At 52.9% G+C, this 23,411-nt stretch overlaps 12 protein-coding genes across 12 annotated transcripts; all 12 read right to left on the reverse strand.

Moving 5' to 3' along the window:
- Positions 1–205: 205 nt before the first annotated feature.
- Positions 206–1,891, reverse strand: DQ04_00821010 (delta-1-pyrroline-5-carboxylate dehydrogenase; the record flags this gene model as incomplete). The annotated part of the gene is made up of 1 exon (XM_009309756.1): positions 206–1,891. One exon carries the CDS (start codon positions 1,889–1,891, stop codon positions 206–208), a length of 1,686 nt encoding a protein of 561 aa, XP_009308031.1.
- Positions 1,892–2,457: 566 nt separating this feature from the next.
- DQ04_00821020 (U2 splicing auxiliary factor) lies at positions 2,458–3,159 on the reverse strand (the record flags this gene model as incomplete). Its single annotated transcript, XM_009309757.1, has 1 exon — positions 2,458–3,159. The coding sequence occupies one exon, from the start codon at positions 3,157–3,159 to the stop codon at positions 2,458–2,460; it is 702 nt and encodes a 233-aa protein (XP_009308032.1).
- Positions 3,160–3,955: 796 nt separating this feature from the next.
- Positions 3,956–5,305, reverse strand: DQ04_00821030 (hypothetical protein; the record flags this gene model as incomplete). Its single annotated transcript, XM_009309758.1, has 1 exon — positions 3,956–5,305. One exon carries the CDS (start codon positions 5,303–5,305, stop codon positions 3,956–3,958), a length of 1,350 nt encoding a protein of 449 aa, XP_009308033.1.
- Positions 5,306–5,530: 225 nt separating this feature from the next.
- On the reverse strand, positions 5,531–7,702 carry DQ04_00821040 (ABC transporter; the record flags this gene model as incomplete). The annotated part of the gene is made up of 1 exon (XM_009309759.1): positions 5,531–7,702. One exon carries the CDS (start codon positions 7,700–7,702, stop codon positions 5,531–5,533), a length of 2,172 nt encoding a protein of 723 aa, XP_009308034.1.
- A 325-nt stretch (positions 7,703–8,027) lies between these two features.
- DQ04_00821050 (hypothetical protein) lies at positions 8,028–8,420 on the reverse strand (the record flags this gene model as incomplete). Its single annotated transcript, XM_009309760.1, has 1 exon — positions 8,028–8,420. One exon carries the CDS (start codon positions 8,418–8,420, stop codon positions 8,028–8,030), a length of 393 nt encoding a protein of 130 aa, XP_009308035.1.
- Positions 8,421–8,674: 254 nt separating this feature from the next.
- Positions 8,675–9,259, reverse strand: DQ04_00821060 (acetyltransferase; the record flags this gene model as incomplete). Its single annotated transcript, XM_009309761.1, has 1 exon — positions 8,675–9,259. One exon carries the CDS (start codon positions 9,257–9,259, stop codon positions 8,675–8,677), a length of 585 nt encoding a protein of 194 aa, XP_009308036.1.
- Positions 9,260–9,474: 215 nt separating this feature from the next.
- Positions 9,475–11,628, reverse strand: DQ04_00821070 (putative leucine-rich repeat protein (LRRP); the record flags this gene model as incomplete). The annotated part of the gene is made up of 1 exon (XM_009309762.1): positions 9,475–11,628. The coding sequence occupies one exon, from the start codon at positions 11,626–11,628 to the stop codon at positions 9,475–9,477; it is 2,154 nt and encodes a 717-aa protein (XP_009308037.1).
- A 357-nt stretch (positions 11,629–11,985) lies between these two features.
- On the reverse strand, positions 11,986–14,259 carry DQ04_00821080 (62 kDa protein Tc-1; the record flags this gene model as incomplete). The annotated part of the gene is made up of 1 exon (XM_009309763.1): positions 11,986–14,259. One exon carries the CDS (start codon positions 14,257–14,259, stop codon positions 11,986–11,988), a length of 2,274 nt encoding a protein of 757 aa, XP_009308038.1.
- Positions 14,260–14,803: 544 nt separating this feature from the next.
- DQ04_00821090 (putative cytochrome c oxidase assembly protein) lies at positions 14,804–15,493 on the reverse strand (the record flags this gene model as incomplete). Its single annotated transcript, XM_009309764.1, has 1 exon — positions 14,804–15,493. The coding sequence occupies one exon, from the start codon at positions 15,491–15,493 to the stop codon at positions 14,804–14,806; it is 690 nt and encodes a 229-aa protein (XP_009308039.1).
- A 440-nt stretch (positions 15,494–15,933) lies between these two features.
- DQ04_00821100 (DNA primase large subunit) lies at positions 15,934–17,676 on the reverse strand (the record flags this gene model as incomplete). The annotated part of the gene is made up of 1 exon (XM_009309765.1): positions 15,934–17,676. The coding sequence occupies one exon, from the start codon at positions 17,674–17,676 to the stop codon at positions 15,934–15,936; it is 1,743 nt and encodes a 580-aa protein (XP_009308040.1).
- A 602-nt stretch (positions 17,677–18,278) lies between these two features.
- Positions 18,279–20,315, reverse strand: DQ04_00821110 (putative glycerol-3-phosphate acyltransferase; the record flags this gene model as incomplete). The annotated part of the gene is made up of 1 exon (XM_009309766.1): positions 18,279–20,315. One exon carries the CDS (start codon positions 20,313–20,315, stop codon positions 18,279–18,281), a length of 2,037 nt encoding a protein of 678 aa, XP_009308041.1.
- Positions 20,316–20,747: 432 nt separating this feature from the next.
- On the reverse strand, positions 20,748–23,249 carry DQ04_00821120 (hypothetical protein; the record flags this gene model as incomplete). The annotated part of the gene is made up of 1 exon (XM_009309767.1): positions 20,748–23,249. One exon carries the CDS (start codon positions 23,247–23,249, stop codon positions 20,748–20,750), a length of 2,502 nt encoding a protein of 833 aa, XP_009308042.1.
- Between the last annotated feature and the right edge of the window lie 162 nt (positions 23,250–23,411).

A 23,411-nucleotide genomic window follows, 5' to 3' on the forward strand; every position in this document is an offset into this window, starting at 1 on the left:
TTTTTTCTTCATAATCTTTATAGAAAGCAAAATAAATTCTCCGTTTCCGTTTTTTTTCGTTGTCTCTTCATTTGATAATGTGAAAAAAAAATCTAAATACCCCCCACACAGACATATATATAAATATATATATATATATAGAGAGAGAAAGAAAAAAAAAAAAACACGTGGGTGTGCACTCACATTGCTCATTGCTTTATCCTTCTTACACAGCCACGTTGTCTGGCAGTTGGTGGGGGTACGACACCTGCGAGGTGTGGTCAAAGTTTTCCTTGATCGTGCGCGCCGACACCCACCGCGTCAAGAAAAGTGGGCTGCCAGGCTTGTCATTTGACCCGCTCGCACGTGCGCCACCAAACGGTTGCTGGCCCACAACAGCACCTGTGCATTTATCGTTGATGTAGTAATTGCCCGCCGCATAACGCAGGTGTTTCGACGTGGCGTGACGAATAGCCTCACGGTCTTGAGCAAAAATACTCCCCGTGAGACTGTACTTAGTGGTGCGGTTGACGATATCACACACATCAGGCCAGTAACCTGGATTACTGTCGTCATACACGTACACTGTCAGTATAGGGCCAAAGATTTCCTCCCGCAGGAGTTGTGCCTGGGCGTCCTTCGCCTCAATGATTGTTGGTTGCACAAACCATCCTTGAGACTTATCACATTCGCCCCCAGCGAGAATAGTGTAATTAGCCTTGTCCGCCTTGGCAATGTCAATGTATTTCTTGTTTCGGTCAAAGGCAGTCTCGTCAATAACAGCGCACATGAAGCTCTGAAAGTCGTCGGGCTGCCCTATCTTGAGTTGACCATGCACTTCAAGCATGTACCCCTTTAGCTCTTCCCACCGGCTCTTCGGGGCATACAGCCGAGACGTCGCGCTGCACTTCTGTCCTTGATATTCAAACGCACCACGCACGGTTAGCGCCGCAGCTTGTTTCATGTCAGCTGATGGGTGAATCAAGTGGAAATCTTTCCCGCCTGTTTCACCGCTGATGCGCGGGATATTGCGGTACTCCTCCAATTGGGAATATATCTGTTTGTTAATTGACATAAACACCTTTGTAGAGCCGGTAAAGGCGACGCCGGCGAGGTCAGGGTGAGAATTCACGGTTTCACACATGACGTCCGGTTCGCACGGAATGAAGTTTACCACACCAGCGGGGAGACCGGCCTCCTCAAATACTTTGTAGAGCACATAATTGGACAGCACCGCGTTGGGCGACGGCTTCCACAACACAACATTTCCCATTAATGCAGGACATGCGACAAGATTTGCAGCAATAGCAGAAAAATTAAACGGTGCAATAGCCGTCACAAAGCCTTCGAGCGGACGGTAGTCGAGCGAGTTCCAAATAGACCCACTGCTCGGTGACAGTGGCTGATTGTGGTACAGCTCCTCTGCAAATTTCACAGAGAAGCGCAAAAAGTCGCACGACTCAGCAATCACGTCAATCTCCGCCTGGAATGGGTTTTTGCTCTGCCCCAGCATCGTCGCCGCGCGCAACTCGTGACGGTACTTCGTCGATATAAGGTGTGCCGCGTGGAGGAAGATGGCCGCGCGGTCGCGGAACGGGGTCTGGCTCCACGTTTGCGAGGCCTCGAGGGCGGTGTTTACGGCCTTTCGTGCCAAGTCGGGCGTCGCATTGTATCCCGTTGCAAGGTGGTGCTGGTGATCAGATGGAATCATGCGGCGGATGACGCTATCTGTGCGGTACTCTTTCCCACCAATGACGATTGGACAATCGGTGACGCCGCCACGCAGGCGCTTGCACGCCTCCAGCGTGCCGTTCGCGGAGGCCGAACCCGGCTCAAACGCGTCCATCGGTTCATTCACGATGGGAGGGCACTTCGCATACGCGAAGGCGAATGGCAGGGTGCGACGCAACATAGTCCTGTTTGTTTATCTGGTGCTGGTGCTGATAGTGTTGATTGGTGGCTTTTTTTCTTAAGGGTCCTTTTCCTCGACTCGCTTTATTTCTTTCCTTCACGCAAGAGGGGCGAAAGGCAGAAACGAAAGGAGGAGACAAAAAAAACAACAAAAGAGGAATGAGAAAAAAAAAAACAGAGCTTGAAGAACAGTGTTTAACGCATGCACTCCACACTCGCCAGCGTTCTGTTTTTTTTTTCTCTTTTCCCTCTCTCTTTGACGCTGTAGTTGTTGCAATATCTGTGTCTCTCTGAATCTTGCACACCGGCATGTTACTAAAACCACTCTCTTACCGAACATCATCATCATCATCATCATATTTCATCTGCAGCAGCGTCGCATAAATGCAGGAGTGAGACCAGAAAAGTGTGACTCATCAAGGCCTATAAACGTGTCTCTGCCAGCCAGCTTCAGGGGTGAGGAGACTGGCATTTATCATAGGCACCATGCCTCATGCTGCATTAGAGTCGTCATTACTGTTGATCCTGCAACTGCAGGCTATTTACCTCTTTTTTCCCCCTCCCCTGTCATTTCAGCGGGCAGTCGCGGGAGATGTGACCTGTTTTGCCGCAGATGTGGCACAGATCGTTGGCGTATGGCCGTGGTGACCTGGACCGGTCTCTGCCACGTTCCTTCGAGCGGTCACGCTTACGGTCACTTCCGCTGCTATGTTTGTCCTTCTTCTTCCAGAACTTCGCCTGCTCCCTCTCGAGTCTATCCAACAGCTTGCGTGAGACCTTAATGATGTGCAGGTAGTTGCACTGCGTACCGCGGCCACATTTCCCCTCAAGGTCCTCCTTGCAGCAGGCCTCAGCAAAATTAGTGACAGGGCTCAACTCCGGAAGAAGAATAATGTCGTTCAACTTCTTCGCCTTGAGCTCACGCGCAATTCGGACGGCGTCACTGGACTCCTCAAAACGGATGTACACGTTGCCAAGAAGGTGGTCACCAAGGTTGCTCACCACGCGCAGCTCGGCGATGCGGCCCAGCTCCATGAAGGTGCGCCACGTCTCCTTGTAGAAGCGCTCAAAGTGCCGCTTCAGATACTTGCGCTCAAATTGGAAGTCCCACTGTCGGTCCTGGATGTGCTCAATCGCCATGGGGTTCGGGTACATCATCGGGAGCAGTACCGTTGGCGACGTCGCTGGGCGCACGTGGACTTTTGTGCAGTGATCACCATGGCGGCACGCGCCCATCTTGGAGAAGAAGATACAGCGATCCTGGTACATATGTACAGTTACAACAAAGTAGCTCCCCTAATGTGTAGAAGATAGAAGGAAAATACAAGTTTTTGTTGGTGCTTGTGTGTGTGTGTGTGTGTGTGCGTGGGGATTGTATTGTGTTGTTTTGTGTGTTATGTGGTGACGGATCGGCTGTAAGGACGTTGGACAGCGCGTGTGTTTTAACAAATAACTAGCGTGGACCGAGAATAATAGGGAGAGAGGGCATCAGAGAAGAGTCGCGTCAGTTTCGCGCCTCTATACTGAGAAGTGCGAAACAGAAGAGAAAAGATAACTGTTGATGATAATAATACTGTCTTTGTTGCTTCTGTCTATTTATGGGCGATTGCGGAGAGAAAAAAAAAACGAAGAAACAAAACTCTTCTTCGTAAGGAACTTTACCTGTCGCCTGCTTCCTTTTCAAAACAGAAGAAAAAACCCACCTCCTTGCTAACAGGCCTCTTCGGATTGATTGCACAACAACAAACAAGGAATAGGGAGGCGGTACGGCAAAGGAGGGGGGAAAACAAGGAAAAAAAAACGAAGAACTGAGAAGCCAGTACGCAACAGTTCTCCTTACCAGTCATCACACACACACACACACACATATATATATATATGTGTAAACAGACAGAGAACGATATGGATACACACTCATAGAGAAACAAATCCCCACGTTCCCTCCGTCACTATCTCTCTCTCTTCACTCCCCGCAGAGCCCCACCCACAGCACGCAGGCAACACCCCTGCTGCAGCAAGTCGCTCGTCCGGATGTGGTGTTGCATCTATGGAACAAAACTCCCCTTCAGTCACCGTACGATACCACCGACAGTTCACTCTCAGCGTCATTCGCTACGTCACCACAACCGCCCGCGTGCGTAAAGAGGGGTGACGCGTCTTCGCCATCGTTGTCGCACGCCGTGACAGCCGCCACGCGGTCCAGCACGTCTTCGCGGAGGGCAACGTTATCGTACGAAAATTGTGCACGCGGGGACAGCGCGTGGCCGTACACAACGTGGCGACCCAACGCCATCACGGAACGATGCAGCGCAGCGTCCACAAGCGTGTGCAGCCGCTGCTGCTGCTCCTCCGCGTGCCCGCCACCGCGCTGGGAGAAGAAGTCGCGCACCGCCGCACCCGTCGACTGCAGCGCCGCCACCGTGCGAGCCGGCCACCAGTCTGACGCCGACGCAGCGAGCACAGCGTCACGCTGGCACCACACATACGGCACGTCGCAGAACGTCACACATGTGCGTGTACCGCAGCGTGTTGTGGTGCCGTCTTTATCGCGCCGCACCACCAGCGCGGGGTCCTGCTCGCGCGTCGACGGCCTTCCCGCAACGGCACACAAAAGCCGCCCTGCACGGCGATGGAGCATCACAACAAGGCAGTACGCGGCAGCGGGCAACACAACGTCAGGGAACCGCAATGCCTCTGCGAGGCGGATCGCCACCGCGTCCTCTGCGAAGCCGCGCTTGCTGCAGTCGAACACGTAGCACATAAATTCATCGTCGACCGACTCTGGTAACCGGACGCAGAAGTCTCCACTGCTGCAGCGAGCCGGTGCTTTTGCAGCGCCTCGTCGTTGATGATGTACCATGCTCTCAAGTGACTTGCCCAATAACTCCGAGGCAAGCCACGCGTCGGTGGCCTCAGTGCCGCATCTGCTTTTCTTGGCCCATGATGGCGACGGCGATGATGACGACAACGCCGTGCAACAGCGTGCATGCAAGCAGACGTCCTCCTTCACCGTGGCGTTGAAAACCATTCCGCACAGGCGGCACTTTGTCACACCTCCAGCGTCGCTTTGGCCAAAGTCAAGGGATGTCTGAACGGCACTCCGCCATCGCTTGGCGCCGCAGCACGTCCCAAGCGCCGCGTTGCTGCGGCGCCCCTCTGCATCAGCTCGCGGTGGCACCGTCTCATTAGAATCGGCACGGGAGGACTCACCGGCCGACGGTGTCACACCAAACGCAGTCGACGCCGTCGGTGCTGAATTCGGTGCCACTGACGATGACAGCACCACCAGCGGCAGCTCCTCCTTCCCCATGCCCCTCTCATTTGCTGCAGCTGCTGCTGCTTCAACGGCAACAGCAGCAGAGGACTCGTTCTTTTTGGCGAAAAAGTCAAAGAGGCTCTTCTGCTGCTTCGCCATCGATCACTCTGCTGCTAATAAACAAACAAAACAAAAAAAAGAATGGCAAACAAACAGTAATATTTACTACAGATTGGCAATAGATACAAAGAGAAAGATAAAACCGAAACGGAAAAAGTTCACCCTAGAAGTAATGGAGAAAAACAAAAGCACCGTCATGTGACAAGAATTCTCCTCGGGTGAATTTGATCTTATTTTCTGTGTCTTGTTTAAATGATAAGAACCTTAGCGCAGCTGCTTGAGAACAATCTCGCGGTATTCGCCGAAGTCTCCATCGAAACGCTTGATACTCTCATTGGCACACACGTACATCTCGTCGCAAACAGATGTAATAAAGTGTTCATCGTGAGAGATTACAAGCAGGCCACCCTTATACTCCAGAAGCGCCTCGATAAGAGCGTCGAGGGCGTCGATGTCTAAATGGTTGGTCGGTTCGTCCAGTAGCAGCAGGTGGGGTCGAGTGAAGGTAATCCACGCCAGCACCGCACGTGACTTCTGTCCACCGGAGAGTGTGTAAATAGGCTGCAGCGCCTTTTCGCCAGTGAGGCCAAGGGAACCGAGATGGGCGCGCAGCTGCTGGTCCTCCACGTGTGGAAACTTCGAACGGAGGAATTCGATGGAAGAGAGCTGCGGTGTGAGGGCCTCCAAGTGATGCTGCGCAAAGTGGGCAATGCGTATCTTCTTGTTGCGCACAACGTGGCCCTGACGCGGTTCCAGTTTTCCAAGACAGAGGTTCATGAACGTCGACTTCCCCGCACCGTTCGCGCCCAATAGGCCAAGGCGGGAGGACTCATCAAGTCCGAAATTCACATCCCGAAAGAGTGCCTGACCGGGCTTGTAGCCGAATTCACAGTCCACCATCTGTAGGTATGAGCCTGACACAGGCTCCGGTTCAGGAAAGCTGAATGAGAATTGCGGGTCGTACTTTACAGCTGACACAACCTCCATGCGTTCAAGCATCTTAATGCGCGATTGTGCCATCTTCGCACGATTCGCATTATAACGAAACCGGTCGATAAATTTCTGCATGTGTGAGCGCTGCCGCTCCTGTGCTTCGTGGTTCTTTTGCTGCTGTCGCAACTGCTCCACGCGCGTAAGCTCAAACTGATCGTAGTTTCCAGTGTAGTATTGCAACTTTTTATCGTCCAGGTGGATAATCTCTTGACACACGTTGTTTAAGAAGGAGCGAGAGTGAGACACCACAACGAGGGTGCGACGCCAGTCCTTCAAGAACTGCTCGAGCCACAAAACCGCAAAAAGGTCAAGGTGGTTCGTTGGCTCATCAAGCAGCAGCACGTCAGGTTCCACAAACAGCGCACGCGCTAACGCCACACGCATGCGCCACCCACCAGAGAGATTCTTTGTGGGGCTCGTCATCATTTCGCGTGAGAAACTCAGACCGTTCAAAATAGACGCGGCGCGGGCCTCCGCACTGTGCGCCTCAATAGCGTCGAGTCTCTCGTACACATCTTTCAGCCGTGAACTCGCCTCGTCGTCGCTGCGCTTAAGGAGTTCCTGCTCCTCACGAAGCAGCTGCTCGCGCTCTACATCCGATGCAAGGATGACCTGCAACGGTGTCTCACTGCCGGCAACCACCTCCTGCTCCACGTGCAGGATTTGCACGAATGGGCTCACACCCTCCAGCTCCCGCTCCGAGAGGGCGCGCAGGAGCGTCGTCTTACCTGTACCATTCCGCCCAATGAGCCCGTACTTGTGGCCGCTGAGAACTGTAAACTCCGTGTTGTCGAGCAGGACCTGCTTACCCATATGGATGTGAATGTTCTCGCAGCGGATATCGCAGCTGAATTGCCCACCCTCGTTCTTGTGGTGCAGCTTCACGATGGTCGCAGCGTTGGCAATGCCGCGCTTGCGCAGGAACTCCTCGTACTCCTCTGCCAGCATGGATTTCTTTTCCTCTTCCTTTCGTTTTCTGCGTGTCTCCTTGGCGGCGCTCCGCTTTGTCTCCCACGTCCAGCTCTCGTTGGTGTTCACAACCACCACCTTTCCAACGCTGTTGATCATGGTTGCCTTCTTCAGGTTCTCCTCGTACTGCCGCCCAATGTTTACAGCGTTGACGAGACGGCTCGAGTCCTCCTTCGGCTTCTGTGTCAACCCAGACGCCTCCATCGTACTGCAGATCGACTCCACCGCCTTCGTTACAGCACGCTCATCCGCGCAGACGGCAAACTCAGTGAAATACAGCTTCAGCGTCTGGCGGATGGTTTCCTCCGGCAGGTATGACTCGGCGTTCATCTGCCCCTCGAGCATCTTCAGCAGGTACTCGAGAACGCACTCATCGAGCTGCCGCAGCCACACCTCTGGCACGCTGTCCTGGAACACGCGCACAACGTTGGGGTGACGAGCGTCGAGCACGGTCTTTATCTGCACAACGTCCATCGAAGCAACAACTATGGCAACTAGAGTCTTCACACACTCTTTTATGTTTCCCCTCCTATGCTTCTGTGTTTGTTTGTTTGCTTGTGTGCCGAAAACAAACACGCGAACGAAACGAAAAAAAAAAGAATGGGTAAAACAGGGGGCAGCGCCACAAATAGAATACACATATCCACACAAAAAGAGAGGTAGAGAGAAAAAAAAAGAGAAAAACGGACATACACCATCCCTTTCTCTCTTTCCTTCTCATGCGCACGCGCCTGGCGTGTTTCTTTCGCGACTTGCCACGGATACATGGTCACAAGCAGCAACAGCACCCCCATTCGCTCTACATCTCCACAGACAGGCCCCGTTGTGTCAACTCTTCCTTCCACTGCTCCATCTCCTGTGAGTAGAGCTCCAACAGCGCACGGTAGCGAGCATTCACCGACTCGATATTTTCCACGCGCTTAATCTCACGATGCTCATCCCCAACGGCACCGCCTGCCATGCGCTTGCCCTGCTTACCTGAGGCCAACAAAAGCCGCACCCGCGCTCGTACCTCCTCGTCGACTAGCCGCGATCGTTCCTCTTGTATCACCTCGTCACGGATGGTGGCAAAGACGTGCCCCGGCAAGTTGTCGCGCCTCTTGTTGACATCATGGAGGGCACCAAACTTTCCACCAGGACGTACGCCTGAAATGTACGAATCGCGGTCCTTTCCGGTAGGATAGTACGGCATCCTTGTACTTCAACTGAAAAGCGATGAAAAGAGAGAGAGAGAGAAAAGAGAAAAGAGAAAGGGGAGCAGAACCGCAATACACAATAGCATATTATTTCAATGAGGTGGCAGAAAACGTTGAGGGGCTTCCCTATTCTCAGCCTATATATAAAGATATGGGTGGAGAATCATTGCGTTGTTTAAGCACTGAAGTAAGATTAGAGCAGAGAAAAAGCGCTCGCACTCTCTTTTCAGTTCGTCTTTCTTTTTTTTTTTTATTTCCTCTTGCCATTTTTGGCACCACCCTTTTTGGACCGCAGCTGCGGCACAACCTTGCGGAGGAGGAGTGCGTCGCACTCGTCAAGATCCGCATAGTAGTTTGCCACCTTCTCCATCACCTCGAAATCGAAGCGCTTGTAAAACTCCAACGCCGGAGAGCCCACCTGGACGTGGAGGGCCACCTCGCGGATGCATACCTTCGCCTCCTCCACATTCTTCAGAATACGGTCCAGCAGGTGACTCCCAACCCCAAGGCGGCGGTACGGCGCAAGCACCGCAATGGTCATGATGTACAACCGAAACTCGTTCTCGTTGTCAGTGCGCTCCAGGCGGCACGTGCAGCTACCGATGAGCATATCATAGTAGAAGGCAACTTGGTTGAATTGGTGGGCACACGGCTTCACGTACGTATCGTAATAGTGGTCCATGTACTTCACCGCGAGGCAGTACTCGTCTAGGACGCGGATGCGCTCCACCACGCGTGGGTCGTCGAGGGTGCGGATCTGCAATCCCTCCACGTGCGGTAACTCCTTCCCCGTGCACACGTGCTGGCTCGCATTGGCATCACTGACAGAAACCATGGCCTACTACTAGGACGACTGGAGGGAAAAAAGGCTACACCAAGCAGCTTCGGTATCGCTGAGCTGCACCTACAAATGTGAGGGAGGAATAGTAAGGAGGAGAAAGCGGCAAGCTCGTTGGTAATCACACAGAAAAAAAAACACAAAATGGAAACTGCAATCTCACCATCATCATCAGCATCATCATCATCTCTCGCAAAGATGGTACAGTGCAGCTACAACCGAGGAACACTGCGGCTCAGCGAGTCGTGGCACACCTCCATCACTCGACCCGCAATGGCACGTGCTGTCGCACGCTCCTTTAGCTCCCCAGCAATGGTTTCTGTCTCAAAGAGAGGCGAAACATCCGCATTAGTGTTTCCTACATGATGCGCCGACTCGAGCGAAGGCATCAGATATGGTGCACCAGCGGTCAGCTGCTGCTGCTGCTGCGGTTGTTGTTGTTGTTGTTGTTGGTCTTGGTCTTGGTGGTGTTGCAGTAGCTGATGATCTGTCACAGTGGTGTCGCTCTGTTCAAGAGACTGACGCAGTTGCTCCAGAACACGATCTTCCTCCGACCGTCGTGCGTCTTCGGCCATCTCAGCGTACAGCCAGCTCTTGAGTTCACCAGCGAGTTTCCCGATGCCAGCGGCGCGAAGCGCGAGAGGACGGTTTGGTGTATTTAACTCCGTTTCACCCGCTGGCAAGAGAAGTAACGCGCTGTGGTCGCCGCCAGTGACGGTGCTCGGAGTATCATCCAACAACACTTGCCGAACCTCTACACCATCATCACCATCAAAACATCCAGCTTTCTGTACAGTGCGCTGGAGCTGTTTGTTGCCCTGCTGCTGCTGCTGCTGCTGCTGCTGCTGTTGTTGTGGCAGCTGTTGTTGGGGCGCCTTTGAATTGGGAACTGTAGAAGACTTTTGTTGGGCGCGCTTCAACTGGCGGCGCAAGTCCGCAACCTGCGCTTCATAAATAGCCTTCAAGCGCTCTTGCTCAATGGCCATTGCATCTAGAGTGTTGTGCGAATGCCTATCAACAACGCGAGCATTACGTTTGATCTTGTCCAGACGCTCTTTTAACTCTTTTTCCCTCTCCTCTGCGGCACCTAATCGCAACCGAAGCTCGCTGATATCGTCCAACTGTGAGGACACCACACGCCGGGCCTCCTTTAGCTGTTCTGTGACTGTCTTATTGCGTGTGCGAAGGTATTCGTTTTCCTTACGAAGTTCCTCCACCAGAACTTTGGAATCGTGCAACTCTCGATCAAGGGTATGCGATGATACTGGAACGACGACCATTGTCGAATCCGCAGCGGAAGGAGTGATAGCCATTGCTGCCTTTTTGCCCCCGCGAGGCACTGTAACTGCAGACCTTACCTTCGCCAGCGTCAGCGGCTGCTGACAATGCTTGTGCTGGTGATACTGTTCTTCTCGGTGTTGTGAGTCACTAAGGGAGGGGACAGCACTGCAGCCATCGGTACTTGCGCACCTCCGTACAACACCCGTCGCAGCTCCCGCCAATTTCCTCTTTTTGGGGCCTACGGGAACTTCAGCAGCCGCTCGCGCCAATCGGCCCTTAAGACAATCATCGTGGGCAGCAAAGTTCGTTAAGTGTGTTTCAGGCGCCGGAACACTTGTGGGGCCACCGCGTGTTACTGGAGAGAACGGCATCGGTTGCGGTGCCGCCTGCGTGATTGGCCGCGGCGACTCTGTTGAATCTAAGAGCGATGTCTCCCCCTTACTCAAAAGTGGCACACCATCCAGGGAGAGCACCGCATGTTGCAGATGTGCCACGAGTGCGCGATATCCGTCCATGTTTGTAACGGGGTTCTCTCGCAGCGAGAGCATCTCCAGCGACGGCGTCGAGGAGAGAAAGAGCAGCTCGTTGGCGTTATCGATCCAGTTATGGTCGAGACTCAGCAGACGCAGCTGCGCCATGCCCTCTAAGCCGACGGTGCTCACGAGACGATTCCCCTCCGCACGCAGTACCTGAAGCGGCTGCGTGTGCGCGAGCCCTGCAAGGCTCTTGAGGCGGTTGTAACTCACATTCAGCTCGCGCAGGTGCGGCAGCTGGCCGACGGCGTCCAGCGACAGCAACTTGTTGTGCGCCACGTCCAGGTGCGTGATGGTGACGGGGAGTGAGCCGATAACGGCGATCTGATTGTAGCTCGCAGCCAACCGCGTCAGAGACACCAGTGCGTCGAGGTGACGCAGCTGTTCAATGTGGTTCTGAGAGAGATCGAGAGAAGTGACGAGGGCCAGTGTCTCCTTGTCCTCACGCGAGAAGAAGACAGCACCGAGGTCGATCTCCTTGATGTTCATGCTGCACCCGGAAACGTGCACATCCGCCTGGGACACACCAGGGACGGCAACACTGTAAACCATCGCTACAAGTGCTGCTGCTTTTGCAGAGAGTAGAAAGATAAAGGTGAAATCAATAGCAGATAACGCAAGAAAACAACACAATAGTAGCAATGGCAGCGGTCAAAGTAGAAAGCNGGGGGGGGGCCTGCTTCACCTGACTTTTCCCACCACTGTTGCTTCATCCACTCTTTGGTTGTTGCGGTTGTGGTTCTCCTCCTTCTACAGTGTTCATTTCAAAGTAGACGCAGGGATCTCACAGGCACACACCCCGCACTCCATATATATATATATATAATCTCTATAAATAAAGCCACAATGCCAGAATGCACTGAGCCAAATCATCTATTCGCACTGCGCAGCGTATCTGCTGCTAACATTTCACTTTGACGGCGTTACTGACGCCAAAAGAGCCGAAAGATTCCGCCCCGTCGGTGCTAGCATGTCATGCTCATTCAAGGACTTTGCGGCGGCCTGTGGAGGTGACGGCGTTTGCTTTACTGATGGACAACTCAGCGTGAATGGCGGCCGCGCGTTGGCCCGCACAAACCAAACCTCGTCGTCCTCGTACTCTCTCTGCTCCACGAGACGGCTGCGAATGTCGTCCTTAAGCTTGCTTTTGTTGTCCTTCGTCCCCAGAAGCAGCGACGCAGCCTGCGCCTCTTGCCGCAACGACGCGACCTCTCGCTGCAGCTTGTCCCTCTCCTGAGTGACGCTCTGCACGAGTGTCTGCATCGCTTCGCACACGTCGTGGCCGCCGGTGGCCCCCGTCGTGACATCTTCAAGGTTGTCCTGCATCAGTGCGGCAGAACCTTCCTCTACGCGGGCGTACCACGACTGTCGCTGCGCCAGCAACCGTTCCACCTCCGTCGCTGTCTCCGCCTCGGCGATGCGAAACGACGTCCGCTCCGCTTCGTGGAGCGCCGCGCAGAGTGATTTCCACCTGCCGTCACGCTCAACCGCTTTCTGCGCGAAGCTGCGCAGCTGTCCTTCCAGCTCAAGCACGCGCTGGCGCAGGCCACTTTCGTTGTTGTGTAGATCAGCAAGCTTCCCTTCAAACTGCCGCTGCCGTCGTTCCATCTCTGCCTCCATCTTCGACAAATGTGCATGCAGTGCGGATGCCGTGGCAGACGGCGTCGACGCGTGGGGTGAGACTTCCTCCTGGTGGGCGTGCACCAACTTGGCGGTGGTGCTCGGCGTAGAGCACGGATCCGAAAAGCAATCTTGGGGGCTGTGGCCGTCACTACTGCTGCTACCGACGACGCCACCGCTTTTTAGGTGACGCCATTCCATGGCGGCCACGTCACACGCTGTCACAAGACGCGTCTCAATCACGTGGTACGCCGACACGATGAGCCACAGCAATTTCTGTGCCTCCTGTCGTCGCCGCGGTGAGTCACGCAGGGCGTCGAGAATCGCACCATTCAGAAGCGTCGCGATTTCATGAACGTTCACGACCTCACCTGTCTCAGTGTCTACTATATCCTCCAGCAGCTCCGCTTCCAAGACGTCATTTGCCGAGAGTTGCCTGCGACGCTCCTGCCGCGTGTTCTGCAGGATGCGGCGGAGGTGTGCAATCTCTTCCTCCGCCAGTTCCAGTCGCCGCCGAGACTCCTCCTCGTGCCTTCGCTCAGTGGCATCCTTTTCGATTGGCAATGATGACGATGTATTGACAGTTGCCTCTGTGCGAAGCTTCGCCATCTGGGCGAGCAGCTGCACGCCCTGCATCTTGAGCTCTTCACATTCCTCTGTCTTGGAATTAAGAGCTCGCTGCAGCTCAACTTCACGTTGCAACGCAGCACCATCCAATGCATTTTGCTCGCCTTTTTTCACCTGGCTACTGCTGATGGTGTCATCGTCGCTGTCACTGCTATTGCTGCTCATTCTTCTGCTTCTATGGTCAAATTTGTTACATTTCTTCCCGCGGCGCACACGGTGTGTACGATCTGCATCAGCGGAGGCATCGTCAGGCGAATATGCGGAACACCTCGCATCCTCCGCTGGGAGCCGTCGATCCACAGACATCATCTCCGAGCCAAAGCTTAGCTGCTTCTCAAGGTTTCTTCCATCAATCGCATCGCTATCGTCTGAAGAAGACACCGAGCAAGACACACTGCGGCCTTTCCTCTGTTGATCTCGTGTCAGGGCACCGCAGCTCTTCCGCCCAGTAGGCAAAATGCGGAGTTGTTCTTGCAACTGCAGTGGCACCGCGCTGAGGTGCAGTGCGCCGCCAGCAACAAGAGCGGCGATAGACTCAATGGACTGCAGGAACTCCGTGAGTGCCTCCGTCACGTCGGTGGCGAACTCCGCAGAAAAATCGGTGCGCTTCGTGAGGTGGTACAAAAAGTAGAAGAGGACAAGTGCAGAGAACCCCTTCTCTGCGTCGCCCCTCAGCAGCGCATCCTGGTCAAGCAGCGACTGTGGAATGCCAACGGAGTCTAGCGCGGCACGTAGCGCGGCCCAATTTGTCTGCGTGCGCTGCGACAGCGTGTGCGTCTGCGGAGAGGCGGTGCGAATACGCAGTTCGGGGAACACCACGTTGAAGAGGCTGCACAGCACGACGCCGTCCACCAGGTCCGTGTAGTCCTTCAGCCGGTACGACGAGTAGCGCTCCGCGAAGGCAAAGAGCTCACGCCGCCCAATGAGAACCCCCATTTGTTTGTGGGTATCGTTTCTTCCTTGCTTGACGGATGCCGCCTTTATTTTTCAATTATTTTCGTCCACACTTCTTTTTTTCCCGCCCACTGCCTCCCTTTGGCACTGCTGGCGGGCTGTTAAATGCCAACCCCGATACACCACGACGCGGGCGCCTGAACACCTACAAACGCGCACAGCACCGTGGGCGCAGTGAACAGCGAGGCACGCACATACCCAGAGGAAGAGGGGGGGGGAAGACAAAGGAAAAAGAAATGAATTGCAAAAAGAAACGTGCAGGTGCAGAAAAGGACAAAGAAAAAAAAAATCAACATAAGATGCTTTGTTCTTCTTCACTCCAAACAGCATCAGGTGCTCCTCGTTCAAATGAGAGGAGAAATCATTCCGTTGCGTGGGAGGCCTGTCGCCGTTGCTGATGCTCCACTTTCGCGACCCAACCTCCCGCATCACTCCAGCTCACTCCTTTCCTTCTTCATCCCCCATCCGCCTCCCCATCCCCGACATTTTTCTTACTGGCCTCTTTTTTCACGTCGTTGACACTCGCTCAGGCCATGTTCGAGCGGAAGATGATATCCTTTGTCTTCTCTAGATTGAAGAATGTGTAATTCACAATGACCTCGTCCAGCCAGTTAACTAATGGGTCATTCAAAAAGTCACGATCAATGTAAAAGAATACCGGCATCTCCACTAGCTCCTGTGGCTTAAATCGTTGCTCCTCAAAGCAAAAGCACTGGATCTTGTTCAGATAGTTAGTTGCCTCTGGTGGCGCAATGGTGTACGACGAGACACCCAGCAGCGTGCGGTTGCTGCGGTTGTACGCGGAGTAGAACGCCAGCGCCGGCTCCCCCACTAGCACCTCCACTTCCTTCTGTAGCGGCACAAAGGCAATGGGCATGGTGTTTCCCACATCACTGAGGAAGCGCACCTTGAGCAGCTTCTTCGGCACCGGGTACGACTTGTCCATCTCCTCGCGCTCGCGCTGCGCCTGCGGGGTGTAGAACTTCGGGTCGGCGCCGCGACCCGTCGGTGCGCAGTACATGCGATAGAGAGGCACAAAGAGAAAGGTGCACCCAAGTGACATGATTGACATACTTGTAAAGGCGGAGAAGAACTGGCCACGTTCCTCGTAGTTCTTCTTGTTCTCCCGTTCGTAGCCGCTCTCTATTCGGATTTTGCGCCGTGGCTCACCCGCGCCATTTGCGGCGCAAAGAAGAGCCCATGAGCGACGCAGCATGCCGCGTCACCGCGACCAGTTTTGAGCTCTCTCCCGTTTCCCTTGTGTGTGTGTGTGTGTGTGTGTGTGTGTTGGCGGTGCAGAGTAAGCACGGGACAACAAAGAAAAAGCGGAGAGGCACCACCAAGAGGGAGCAACCACATAAGCACACACGAAACCAGGCTTCCTGTCGCAATAAAAACAAAGACACACCCACATACACACACTCAGAAAGGGGAGGCAAAAACAAACTTTTGGTTCCTGGTGTTGTTGTTTTTTTTGCGGAGCACAACGGTCAGCATCGCGCAAAGCAAAGATATAAGGGTATTTGTCCACCCCCGTTCTCAGTCTATGAAATCCCAAGGCGAGCCTTCCCTCTATGTGAACTTCCACCTCTTTTTCTTTCTTTTTCTTGCCTTTCTTCGCGCTGATTGGCGGTCTGATCCCCGCCTCTTGGTGGTTTATTTTTCCCCCCCGTCTCGCTGCGGCGAAGATGTCTGCCGGCGGATAACGTCCTCCCTCAGTGTAGCGGTGAACATGGAGCGTTTGAAGTTATCGCCGGCAGCCGCCCGCCGCATCGGCGTCCCCTCTTCAGTCGCGGCCTCCTCCACCTTCTCGGCCATCTCACAGCTCACTGTGTAGTACTCGTATGGCGAGCGAAACAATGTGTCGCGCCTCGCCCCAGGGTGCGTGGCCATGAAGTACCTGTAACAGGCACGCGTGTAGTGCTGTCCCTTGCAGTCCTGTACAACCTCTTCAATGTCACTTGCGGTTAACCGAACAGAGGCGTGCTCCTTCCCAAGCGGGTTCAGCTGCTCCTTCATCAACATCGACCGAAAGCCGCCCTCGTCCTTGAAGCGAAATGGGCAGCCATGACAGTCGAACCTATCAACCACGGGAGGAAGACCAAGCAGCGTTGCGCACGACATGGAGCTGTAGCTCGTTTTTTTACCCTCCATGCCGTAGTTGTGGCGAATGTTGTACCCATATGACGTCTTAGCGAAACTCTCGCCATTGCCGCCACCACCTTTTTGGGTCATCAGAGATGCAAAGAGTGTTAAGGAGTCCTGCAGTGAGAGCCCAATCGCCTTTAAGAAAAGGCCGTACGTGAGGCGCCCGTAATGCTTCAGGTGACCCTCGCGGCGAAGATGCTCATCCACCTGGCGCATGCATAACGGAAAGTGTGTTTCGGCGAGCCGGCGCACATCGCCTGCGCCAATGGCACCGGACGCCGCCTCTTGCATGGCGCACACAGGATCCGAAACAAAGTGCTCCAAGAAGGTATCAAGCATACACATCACCGTTTCTCGTTCATCATCATCCTCGTGTGAAGTCAACTTCATTCGTGCAAGATATGCTTCATGGAGGCCTTTGTTCAGTTTAGAACGGAAGACGGTCATAAACACCTCCTGTGCCTGATCTCGGTGAAGAATGGCCTGTCCTTTCAGACAAAGTACACTACGACTTTTGATTAGACGCGTGGCTAATGTTAACGGGACGGAGAAGTACTCCTCAGGGTTGCGGGGCTGGCTCTTCCCTTGCGAGGCCGCCTGGTACGCCACGTACTCCTGGAGCCGTGGATCCTGCCGCTGCTCCTCCGAGAGCGGCTCGCACGGGAGGCCGTTGTCCTTCATGAGGTTAGGGAGGAAGTCGGCCTCAAATTTCGCCAGTTGCAGCTTTAGACGAGCGCGAAGAAGAGTCTCCTCCGTCTTTATAAACCACTTGCGCCACTGCTCGCTCATACAGAATGCGTACCGCGCAAGAAGATGCGAGAGGAGGTCTTCATCTCCCTCAAAGACAAAGGTGTTTGCAGCGGTGGCTCCAGGACGTGAAGTGGAACGTCGCGGTGTGCGTGATCGTCCGACATCATCTGCGGCGGTTGTATCGTCACGTCCAAGCACGACGTGATCTGTCGTGTGCTGCGTAGCCCGTTTGCGCCGCTCAAGTGGCAGCCTCGCTCCAACTTCGTCAAGCACAACACTAAAGCTTTTCACAGTCGGCGAGTTCATCAGCTGGTCGATCCACGCGAGCAGCTCCATGCGCTTTGCCACCATCGCCTCAAGTGCAAAGAGTGTGCTCGTCCCGGCCGGCTTGCGTGTGTACATTGCAGCCCAATCAAGCACTGGTGCCGCTACGGCCTTCGTGTCGTACTTCTCGTTCTCATCCACGGCGGAAGGCTTCGCGGTGGTGATAATTGCTTGCATGTGTCCTCACGCTAAGGGGGCGGCGACGTTCTCCAGCAGCTTACACCACAAGACACAGGAAGGGCGTATAGGATGAGCAAGTGGCGGTGACAGCGCACACAATTGATGTAGGTAAAAGAAAATCGGTTATTCAAGCCAAACGCCGCACACACCCAATCAACCTTAAGTGGAGGGCTTCCCCTGTGTTAGCGAGCAAAACGCTACAAAAGATGGAAAGAAAAAACAAAAAGAAAGAGTAATGAGTACAAGCAGAAGCGAGGAACAATTTCGTCAAGGAGATCCGAAAAAGAAAATATATGGCGGAAGGGTGTACGGGTTTAATGAATCCTGAGCGTATGCGAGGAATCGTCACCGCTTTCAAGAAGCAACACAAAATGGGGAAAACGAAAAACACAATCGGTGAAAAGCAGGCCCACTTCGCCCCACGATGTGGCTGTATGGGCAGAGGGAATTTAGAATACAAAAAAAAACCCATGCTTATTTTTTTTTTTCGTACCTCCCTACATTTGATATATCGTCCGCATAGCAACTAACCAAAGCATTCATTCTGTCCCTCTCACTCTCACACACACACTCTCTCTCTGTCCCCCTTCCTTTCCATTTCATTTTGATTTGTCCGCAAGACGCCGAAGGCTGCTGTGGCGCAGGGAAAACAACGACGGCTCACGCCGTTTCATGTCGTCCTTAGACTCGCGCACGTACGTCTGAACCTCCTCCTCCAGCTCCGGATCCCACTTTGCCACAAGCCCCTTCGTCAGCGCCACTAACGCCTGGCGCCGCTCATACAATTTCCGAAACTGTTTATGCTTCGAAATAAGCGACATAAAAAGCGGTAGCGCGGCACGTAGTTCCATCACAGCCTCCTGTAGAATCAGCAGAGAGACATACATTGCCATGGGAAGACTAAAGGAAACGGTTAGCGCCGTGCGAAGATCCGTGTAGACGAATGTAATGAGCGAGATGAGTGAGAACACGATAGGTACGCAGAAAAAACCCACAGTCAGTTTATACGATCCCTTCACGTCGGCTCCCACAACCTTTACATTGCTTTCAGAAAGGGCCTTCAGTCTGTGACGCTCCGATAGGAATTTCGCCAAGAGGCCAATCGGAAGGCCCACAATGAAGAATGGAACAAGAATGACCGCCATCAAGAAAAAGGTAAAGGAGCGCCGGAACAAGAGTTGTAGTTGTGGTGCCTCATTTGATCCTAGTTTTCCCAGCGTTGCAGCTTGGCTGTCACGCACAAGCAGCGCATTGCAATAGTCTTGGTAGTTCTCTACCCTGTTTCTGAAATCAATAAACTCTGGGTTGTCCTTCTGTTCCTCCATAATTACGCTGAGGCGCCGCGTAAGACGCAGGTAATCCTGCGTTGCTAGAATACAATTCTGAGGCTGATACAGTTGACGAAAACCATGGAGAAAGTTGAGCGCATTCCAGTTCGGAACATTGATGGTGAAACTACGCAGCTCTGCATTTAATTGTTCCAAGAATATGCCTGTTGCCTCACGCTTGTTGGTGCTGAAGAGCGCCACTAGTTCCTCTGAAGGCGTAATAGGCTCGCCAAATTCGACGTGGGCACGGCTACGAAACTTGTGACCGTAGAAGTATGTCAACCCACAGGGGACCACCTTCACAGTTATACCCCGCTCTGCTGCACCGAGACTAAAGAGTGCCACACCTGCCTTGAGTGGGAGAAGAGATGTCCGATCGTGAGAACCTCCTTCTGGGAAAATGCCAATGCACTGGTTGTTTTGTAAAGTTTGGTACACACTGGCATACATGACAGAGTGATCGATGCGGCGTGATATCTTGAATGGTGTTTTTTGTGTTACTACATTCGCCGCAAGGACCGGCAGGGTCAGCTGCAGCTCCGTATCGGAGTGAATACGGTGCACCTGTGCAGAGCACTTCGATATCCCCTTTAACCAGATGATCACATCCCCGGAGGTAAGAGATGTGGAGAAGGTGGTTCCATGCCCGTAGACAATATCTGCATCCATTCGCACCAGTGATCCCTCACCAGGGAGGAGAGGACAATCTTGCGGCCTGACGACAGGCACAGCGTCCATCATGCGGGCAAACTGACCGACGATGGGCCGGTCAAACGATTTCTCAGCCATGACAAAACGCACAGGCCTACCGCAATTTGCACGAATCATCATAGCATCAATAAACTGATTCTGATGATTCCCATAGAATACAACGGCCCCTGTCTTTGGGATATTTTCCTTATTGACAACTGTTACCTCGCGGAAGTAAACATTCATAAGGACCCACATGAAAAAATCTATAAACAGCTTTATCAAAAGCTTGCGGAGGGCACTCATGCGCGTCGTTACAAAACTTACAGACTTGAGGCGGTCACGGTGATCCGGCCATTCACTGATTGGAATCTCTTTGCCGCAAGCATCGCAGAACATGAACTTACGTTGCTTCTGCACCTCTATACGATCCTTTACTGACACCTTTCTCGTGGCGGAGAAGGGTGAGTTCATCGAGGAAGCCTTCGCTGCCGCACCGCCTTCGGCGGCCGACTGAAGGGGCGCCAGACCTTTCCCCGCGCCCTCCTCGCCCGTCGGGGGCTGCGGGCACACGCCGTCCGCTGCGTTAGGGGGGGAAGCGGAAACAGGTTCCTCCATCTCTTCCAGTACTATCTGCAGCTTCCTTCGTCCGTTCCTCCACCGTGATTCTTCTCTTGATGGGCCTTTACTTCTTTATTATCGCTTTCTTTTTTAATTCCGTAAGCTCAGAAGCAAATGAAAATCCACTAATACCTTACTTTTATTGTTACAGAACCGCACAGGCACGCGCAGGCAAACACGGAGCAAAAAGAGAGACCGAAATTATGAGCGGCACATGAGGAGCGTCAAGGAGAAGGAAAGACAAGAAAAAGATAAAAACGGTCAGCGAGGAACTCGCCCTTAAGCAAGGAGTGGAGGATGCGCAACAGAGAATCGTTGAAGCCCCGCACACACACAAAAAAAAAAAATAACACAAAGCGCATGTGGGAACCCATAGAAACAACAACTTCGCAAAGGGAGGCCACGAAACAGATATCGCTGTGAGGGCACTCACTCGTTTCGTGACTCCGCTAGCTGCGCCACCTTGATTGCGAGAACGTACACAGAGTCTCCCTTCTCACTCTTTTGCGGAATGCTCATCGCCTCATCAAAGCGATCATACGCAGTCCTGCCGTACATTTGCAGAATCTTCTGAGCCCCAATCAAGGCAACAGGTGGGTAGGGATCCGCCATGACCGTTTTCCACGAGTGCGCTTGACGGCTGCCGCCAACAGGATCCAGCTCATCAAGAAGAGATGCCACCACATGGCGTGCACGGCAGGTAGAAAACATTTGCAGCGGGCACAGTGCTCGGTAAAGAGCCCATAACAAACGAACTCCAAGCCCATCCACAACAGACTGCGCCGTGACAAGCTGCTCACCACACAACATCTGCGACAGATCAGCCCGAGGTGATCCTTTAAATGGTCCATTCTGAATAACGATTGACCCAACAAGCCGATAGTAGAGGTGCATGACACTCTGGATGTCTATCACCTCACTGTCGAGAAGAAATCGCTCAATCAAAATGCTAAACGGCTCCACTGCCTGATTGGGATGCTTTCGTCCAAGAAATGTTAAAGCAGCTAACACATCAGGACACACTCCCCTGATTTTCGCCAGTTCTAGTCGATCCTTCGACTCACTGAAAGAAACCAGATTTGTCGAGAGTTTCTCTAACATCGCCGTGCAACGGTCAGACGACAGATTTTCTCGGCTTAGACGCATGCAGTAAAACACCATGCGCCATCCAATGTTATACAAGACACCGTCTGTATCCTCTTTCAACATGACTGGAATCATGGACAAGCAATCGGATACCACATTAGCCAGTGTTTCACGCTTCTCTTCACGTGTTCCTACGGTGTTTCTAAATGCGCTCATAATTACGTCAGGCAGACGTGCATCCTCTTCAACAATCTGCAGGATGCACTGGACGATGGCCACTGCTTCAGTCTTGCACTCTCTCATTTCTTTTATGTCCATATCATATGTAATATGGCCTGGTAGTTCACGAAACACCTGATGTGACTGGTAGAATAGCAATGAGTGTAGATGCCAGTGAAAGCCAACCTTAACTAGTTCATTGTAGCAGCGTCTCAGGTTTTCCGGGTAGAACTTTGACGGAGTGGTTGAGCCCTGTGCAACACTTACCGCGTGGGTAAAGAGAACCTGGAAAAATGCGAGGCGGGCACTCGATGTCATTGCTTGGCGGTACAAATGCAACAGCCTGGCAACGGGTCGATGGCCTATTTTCTCAAACTCTTTTTCATCTAAACTCATGTTATCTTCCAAATCGTCACTGGAAGGTTCCCACCTCAGTACCTTTTTTGCAAATGCCTCAGCGAACGTGGTGTAAAGCTGAGGATAAAACGCGACGATAGTGGGAAGTGTTAGAAACTGATAAAGGGCACGACCATCAATGAGATAAAGCTTCTGTGGGGGTATGATAGCCACTGCACATTTTGCCGCAGCCGTCCACACCATTCCATCGCTACCCTCATGAAGTGATTGCTTCTGAAGAATTATCAATAGGAGCCACCTCAACTCCTCTTCAAGAGCCTCCGTGCATCCTGGGAATACTCCCTGCGTGTCCACTAACTGAAAGTGCATGCCCAACGTTAGCAGGATGTCATACACATGATTTCGAACGTATGTGTAAGTACTATTCATCATTTCGAACAATGTCGGAAGGTAGCAAATGCTGACTGAGCGGAAGAATGAGTAGTTAGATTGCAGGGGTATCTTCGATACATATGCGTCACACATCAACTTGATGAGAAACGATGTTGCTCGAAGGACAGCAGGATTTGTGGGATACTTTTCCCAAAACGAGTTGAGCACACGCACTTGTTGTTCAATGACAGCATCAGTGCATTCAAGGGGTAGTTGGTTGATATACTCCTTGCACCCAACGACGTGATACTTCACCGTCCAGAGACGACTGTGAGCCTTGTTCTTCTCTCTCGCCGTCGCCGTAAACTCTTCATCAGACCAGCCGGATAGGGGCACGATGCGTTTCCCCTTCTCCGTGTGTTGCGGTATTGGTGGCTGAAGGTTGCACTTTTGAATGTAAACAGGATTTCTACTTAATTCATTCTGGCGGAAGCTCAGTGCCTCCTTTCCTGGCGGAAGAGTACGCCCGAGCATGTAACTGAGCGGTTTGTGATGAAGATAGGTGTCAACGACAGTCTTTAGCTCTTGATAAATACTGCTGTATGAGGAACGACTAGCCGCGTACGGTCTGCATTTGTTGGTGATTCCCTGAAGGATTGCCTGTGATGGTGGAAAACTAGAGATGTAATTCAATAGCAGCTGGCCAACATCTCTGCGCCGCTGAGGATCCTCCACTAACTCCAGACAGCACTGATACACCAAGTTGCGTGTCTCTGGTGAGCTTAAACGCTGATACAAGACAGAGCTCTGGTATGCGCCATCCGACGACTTGTTCTTCACGCACTCCATCACAATCGCCGCCAATATGGAGTCCTTCTGCACCTCTAAGGACTTCATCTTCTGCTTCGCTAAATCCTTAGAGAATAGGAAGAGAAATAAAGACACATTTTAATTTCCTTTTTCCACCATCCTTCTTTCCTTCCCTCCCTTCCCTTTGAGGCCGACAGGAAGGAGAGCAATGCAAATGAAAAGAAAAAAATAATAATTAAAATATTGGTC

The sequence above is a fragment of the Trypanosoma grayi genome (genome assembly GCF_000691245.1).
Source record: "Trypanosoma grayi strain ANR4 Tgr_82_V1, whole genome shotgun sequence".
NCBI lineage: Eukaryota > Euglenozoa > Kinetoplastea > Trypanosomatida > Trypanosomatidae > Trypanosoma > Trypanosoma grayi.